The following is a 6,583-nucleotide window of genomic DNA, read 5'->3' as shown; positions in this document are numbered from 1 at the left end:
TCTCTCTCTCTCTCTCTCTCTCTCTCTCTCTCTCTCTCTCTCTCTCTCTCTCTCTCTCTCTCCTCTTCCGACCAGCTGTTGTTTTCAGCTCTCTCCTTCTCTTTGCGTCGCCTGAATCGCAGAGAACGCTTCTAGCCGACGGCAATCGCCGCATTGGATCGCAAGCGAGTCTTATGCGCTTTCCTCAATAGTGGGAAGCCAGAAAGCCATGTTGGTGCACGCTGACGCCAGCATCATATATTTAGGATTGAATTGAATACACTGCACCGGTGCTGGATGATCACCGTTCAACACGCAAACTTTGTAACCAGTCTCCGCGTTCCACACGTGCACCCTGCCGTCCGTGGAGCCACTGAACACGAACTGTGAGTCTGGACTGAAGCTAGCCTCGATCGCGATGCCCTTGTTATTGAGATGGCCGGTGAAAGTCTGTAGGGGTGTGCCGTGGAACGCGTCGATCAAGCGGATCGTGCTGCCGTTGGTGGAGATAAGGATGGTCTTACCATCCCTGCTGAACTTGAGTCCAGTCCAGTCGCACTCTTTCTCCTGCGAGACCTTGAAGGTGACGAAGGGGCCCTTATCGAAGCTACGAAGGTCATACAGTTTGATGCTTTCGGAATTGACGCCCGCGGCGAAGATCAGTCCCTCGGGATCGTAAGCCGCGACCGGTCGTCCCGAAACGTTCATCACTCCGTGACAATTTGGCGAGCGTAGATCCCAGAGTCTCAGAGACTTGTCCAATGAGCCTGACAGGAAAGTGTCCTCGATCGGGCTGATGCACAGCGACACTACCTTCTTCGTGTGACCCGGGAAGTATCGTATGTACTTATTGTCGTGCAGGCTCAGATATCGAATAGTGTCGTCGATCTTCGTGCTGCTGTGTATCGCGGTGTTCTTGGCGTGGGTGAAGTGTATTAAGTCGACTCCGTACTTCTTCGAATTCACCGTACGCACCTGCGTGCCCTTCTCACAATCATAGATAACGATCTGGTCGTCCTCCGAACACGAGATCAGCGTGTCGCCGTTCGGCGAGAAATCGATACTATTTATCCGATCCGAGTTCTCGCGGAATATCTTGGCCACCTTAAAGCTACGCACCACATGGTCGACTAGCTTCATGGTGATGGACGGCGCGTCCTCGCGTTCGTGCCGTCCTCTTAACCTCTTCGTCTCCGCAATGTCTGCGCTGGCGTTGCGGCCGGGCGCGTACGCGGGCGCCGTGTCGCGCCTCGCAGCAGACTACGGAAGAGCGGCGGAACTGCGAGGCGGCGCCGAGAGCGGTACTTGAGAGCGCGAAACGAGGACCCGCCGCCGAGGTCGCCTCCGGGACGCGACGTCGAGAACGTGGACTCTGATTCCGACTTCCTACTCCTACTCCTCCTCCTCCTCTTCCTCCTCCTGCTGTTCCTGCTCTTCCTTTTCTTCCTCGGCTGCGGCTAGAGCTTCCTCGACGTCTTTCCACTGAGCTGCTCGCCAAATACGACGAAGCTGTAGCCCGTGCTCGCTAACTCCAATTATTCTCACTGTCCACTGTCCCAGTCCCTTGTTGCACGAGAACGGACGCCGTCGGCGAACCTACCCACCGCATACACCACAAATTCTGCCAACTGGAAATCGCTCGCATTCGCGAGCGCAGCGGTTGCGACACTCTTCCCGCGATGAGTTTCGGAACAGCCGTGTCGTCGAATCTTCAGATAATAGATGTACGCGATTCGCGGAAACTATCAGCCGATAGGGGAACAGACATGAATCGCGAATGTCTAGAGCTGCGTTCGCCTTGGATCACAGGGGTGCGTTCAGATTTCTCATCCGGGTGCACTCTATAGGTTTGTTCGGTTGCTTGTACTATTTACACTTTTACACCTAATGCCCGTTGCACACTAGTGCACCTCACCTTTGTACAATACAAATTTTCCAAAATACGTTCTGAAGACGCTTTTAGGATGAAGGGATGTCATCAGAATATTTTTAGGACGTTCTTTGAAGATGTGAGTTGTCTGAAAATAGCTAATATCCAATAAGTTTATTCGCATTAATTGAACTTTTTACACTTTCATACTTAATGCACATTAAAGCCAGCGGCACACGGTACTTGTTTCGTGCTGGATTGCTTGCTGGATGGAAATACTCTGTTTTGATTGGTGTATTTCCATCCGTCTTCAGAAATGCACCAATCAGCAAGCAATCCAGCATGAAAACAAGCATCGTGTGCCGCTGGCTTAATTCTTTAGAGGTTCTAAAAATGACGTTATGATTTCCGTTCGTGTTATGGCTCCTGCACACAAGACGCGATAATGCTTGCCGCGCGGCGGAAGTTCATGTAACAGCCAATCAATATGCTGTTCTGTTTTCCGTAATAACCTTCTAGCTCTTACGGAAAAACAACATATTGATTGGCTGTTGCGCGGATTCCGCCGCGTGGCAAGCATTACCGCGTCCTGTGTGCAGGAGCCATTGGCTTAGTTTATATCGTGCACTTGATACGCGTCTTAAATAGTAACTTTCTATTAGATAATCTTAATATCGACAATGCATATGAACAGCGACGCAGTCTATCAATACAATACGTTTTGTTGATGAGTATTATACCAGCTTAATATATCATTGTTTATATATATTGTCGATATTAAGATTATCTAATAGAAAGTTACTATTTAGTACGCGTATCAAGTGCATGATATAAACTAAGCCTATGATTTTAGGGAAGATCCATCACTCTCTCGATTAATGTCGGCTACACTGCGCCTCCACGAAACTTTCAAACATTTTGAGCGCGCTTTCGCGCTCAATATGCATTGCTAGTTATTCTCGTGTGGAAGATATTTGTTTACGCGACGGAATATTACATTTGTAAAGGATGGAGAAAAGTTCTTCGTGACAGTCGCCACGACACGGAAGGTACAGAGGGAACAATCCCAGACAGCATAAAATCTCCTGAGGACGTCCTAAGGACTGTTGTTAGGGACGTTTCATACTTTATTTAACCATTCATTCTTTCAAGTATTCTTAGGTGATATTCATAAATATATATAATTTTATATTCACAAAGGGAAACGGAAAATGCGGCGAGAGATACACATGAGGTAATACAAATTATGTGCATATATAAAAGTCGATGCAATGAATTATACCGCTGGATCATGGTTTAACGAATGGACTCTGCTATCCCTTAATCGCTTGTCAACGACGAAGTGTTATATTTAGAAATGACGAATAGCTGGAATAAATTTTTTTCTTTCCTTTTATTATACTATAACAACTTACATGCAATCCTGCCATACAGGTCGTCTTTTTTTTCTAATTTCTGTTATCGTCTCGACAATATCAAAGGTATTTCAGTGAATTATTAAGACGATTTTGTCGTAGTCTTGTTTAACTGTCGTTAGTATTTTATTTTAAAAATTCACGTCACGGATAATTTCACAGAAACATATATTTTGTTTGTTTATGAAATAGTTCTCAGTCCATTATCTCCATTGTTCAACGTGTACTTGTTTCCTATGTGACATACTATTCTTACTCTTTCTATTTCGTTGCTATTACGACTGCTCCAAGTATCAAGTATCATATAACAATACATTTCATAAAAAAGTACTTACAGCAATAAGTATGATTCACTTCTTATGCATTTTTATCATTCACTATTTAATTTTATGCTCTTTTGTTAGAGAGTTGCTTCTACAGTTGGTGTTTTATGCAGATCAGTTGCTAGAAAGAATGTAAAAACACAACACAATATAATCCACTTGACAGTCTAAAAAAAAAGAAGCTAAAATTGCATTATAAAAATATTGTTACTCATTGTTGTCGGTCTAGTATGTGTACTTAAAAAGATATGCATATAGGTAACATTATGCAAATACGTATTACATGAATACAAAATATGTTACAATATGCACACAGGCTTGAAGCAATGATTTGTCTTTTATTCTCTTTGTACTTTCAGCAGCAGCAGATGCATTGATTGTTTCATATAATTTGTTTTTACATTGAGGAAAAAAATACTTGAAAACTCATTTTTGAAAAGTAAAGTTTATTTTTGCTAAATAAAGTTCATTTCTGTGGGACAAAATTATATGAGATGAAAATATAAAATTTATAAAATATAAAAGTTTTTTCTTCGAATAAACTTTATATCTCACAAATAAATTTCCAAGTATCTTTTTCCTTGGTGTATTATTCGCGTAATCGTGCCGAAATTTAGTCGACGTGAGTTACATGACGTGATTTGAAAACTGCTAGAAAGGCATAAACGAAACATAACATTTTGTTAATTTACGATAGTGTTTAATTAACTCATTCGGTAAGAAATGATTTTTCTTTTTTTTCTTTTTTCTTCCTTGTGCTTAAGATAGACGCAGTTTAGATTTGAGGTAACGGAAAACTTGTCGACACGTGGAAAAGTGGACGAAGCAAGAGGTGCGTTATAGCGGAGATAAAATCGTAGCACGACACGATTATATGATTAACAGGCGCAATTATGTTCGTATGAAAATAGCGATAGAGCATTTCTTGGCATTTTCTTTTCTCTCCGTTATCCTCTACGTATGCGTTATACCACACGATTAACATATAAATATGTCGGATATATAAAATATTCGGGATACATGTATAAATTTGCATCTATCTCTTCGCATTGTAGCAACTCGCATTCTTACCACTACAAATTTCACTTAAGAATCATTGAGACGCATTTGCATCCATTCATTAAGTATTACTATCAGCACGACCGTTTATTTAGAACTATACGCGAATTTCTTGCGTCAATTATCCTTTACTTATATAGCTTTTTTTCACTCTCGGCGCATATTTTTAATTACTTCTCATTCTCACTCGGAGTCAGTTGCGGGAGTCACGTCTTAAACAAAACATGATTTGCCTGTCATGAAATTCAGGACAGGAACAGAAGCGCATATCACATCTCATATTAGCAATACGTGCGTGAATAAATAAATAAATAAATTCGTCTCCTTGTGTTTCTAGGATTTTACGGCGACATTAAACGATAATTCACTTCGTGTCGTAAACGATAATAAAGAAACTTCGAATTTAATGTTATCTGATGAGTCGTTTAAAATTTATACTTTGTCTCTAATAACAATAACAACAACAATAACAATGATTACAGTAATTACAGTTGCAGTAACTGCGAGAGTCCTTACGATTATTATTTGGTTTAAAAGATATATTATTACTGACTTGCATATGAGGAACATAAAATTACAGTAGCCCTGCATGAACATGCATGATACAGTGGAAAGATCACACATTATTAACTTAGAGAAAGAGAGGAAAGCGTTTATATAATCGTGCGAAAACAACGTTGAAGTCGACGATATGTCGTCGGACACGTTGCACACGTTCGATGAATCCTACTTCATTCTAAATCAGATCAAGCGTTCGGCAAACTTGCACACAGCAATAAGTCTTTTTCCCTGTCTTGGTCCCTGAACCTACGACTTCTTACGTTTAGTATCCCGTGACTTTTATTCCGATTAATTGAATTGAGATTAGCAACGCTAGTGTTAATCAGTATATGTGCGAGAAACATTTTGATTGATTTCAAACGCTTTGGAAGGTTCAGGGAATACAGTTCGTGAGAGATGCAACCGGAGCACTTGCATTAATCGAATGTTATAATCATGCTCGATCGCAAGAAAAAAAGAAAAAAAAGTTAACTTATAGCATGTTCTCTGTCACCAATGATTGATAGTATTTTGCATAGATGACTTTGTATAAGAAATAGACCGATTCGATTCTCAGTAATCTCTGAATACGTTTCGGACGTAAATCATGTATTGTTTATGTATGTATATGTATGTACACACACACACACACACATATATATATATATGTATGTATATATATATATGCACGTGTATACATGTTATGTATATGTAGAAATCATATTCGCGTATATGTTTATCGTAAATATTGTTTGCGTTCGTTTAGCCACGCATTAGAAAAATGCGTCTTCAAAATATCAGATATCCTGGATTTTCTACCCGGGCCGAAACGTTACGGTCTCTTTTTTTCCTTGATTTACCGTGAATATGTATGTTGTATATCGCGTGTTGAAATGTTCGTATTTGTGCAACCGATGAGATGATTTGTGCGGTATACATAAAAACGTTATACCATAGCGTGTCGACAGTGTCGTCGGATTGCGAATTCGCAAGCGTAACCCTAAATTTATGTTTGTCCTCTTATTCGTAATATATATGTACATATACATGTATTATTGCGCGTACGTATTAAAAACGTGTAAATTTTAAGAGCATATCGAATAATGCTTATCTTTACACACGCTGTCTTCATAAAAGGCCTCGTAATATTAGAGTTTGAGAAAGAAGGTATAAAATATATATATATATATATATATATATATATATATATATATATGTGTATGTATTCATGTATGTATGTATGTATGTACCCGAAGAAAAATGATCATATACGATATTTGGCGCGATATGGTCATATAAGAGTTTCAAGAGAAAATGTCAGAAAAGTCGTGATGATAGATTGAGTAATATTGAACATAAAATATTGAACACGTGTCCGCATTACCGAATGTATATCG

General features: G+C 40.1%; 1 protein-coding gene and 1 long non-coding RNA gene across 2 annotated transcripts in view; one reads left to right on the top strand and one right to left on the bottom strand.

Moving 5' to 3' along the window:
- Positions 1-6: 6 nt before the first annotated feature.
- LOC116851700 (WD repeat-containing protein 82) lies at positions 7-1,734 on the bottom strand. The gene has a single exon (XM_032831376.1). It carries the CDS (start codon positions 1,117-1,119, stop codon positions 172-174), a length of 948 nt encoding a protein of 315 aa, XP_032687267.1. The 5' UTR covers positions 1,120-1,734; the 3' UTR covers positions 7-171.
- Positions 1,735-2,740: 1,006 nt separating this feature from the next.
- Positions 2,741-6,583, top strand: part of LOC116851703 — a 6,668-nt gene continuing 2,825 nt past the window's right edge. Inside the window, exon 1 of the long non-coding RNA XR_004379629.1 lies at positions 2,741-2,898. This is a non-coding gene — a long non-coding RNA (uncharacterized LOC116851703). The remainder of the gene's footprint in view (positions 2,899-6,583) is intronic.

The sequence above is a fragment of the Odontomachus brunneus genome, unplaced genomic scaffold (assembly GCF_010583005.1).
Source record: "Odontomachus brunneus isolate Ranch 3 - 2012 unplaced genomic scaffold, Obru_v1 Obru_scaffold_188, whole genome shotgun sequence".
NCBI lineage: Eukaryota > Metazoa > Arthropoda > Insecta > Hymenoptera > Formicidae > Odontomachus > Odontomachus brunneus.
Note: the sequence above shows the minus strand (reverse complement) of the source record. Positions and strands in the feature narration are given on the sequence as shown.

Coding starts and splice junctions, on each gene's coding strand:
- LOC116851700 (XM_032831376.1), bottom strand. CDS start 1,119: ATGAAGCTAGTCGACCATGTGGTGCGTAGCTTTAAGGTGGCCAAGATA.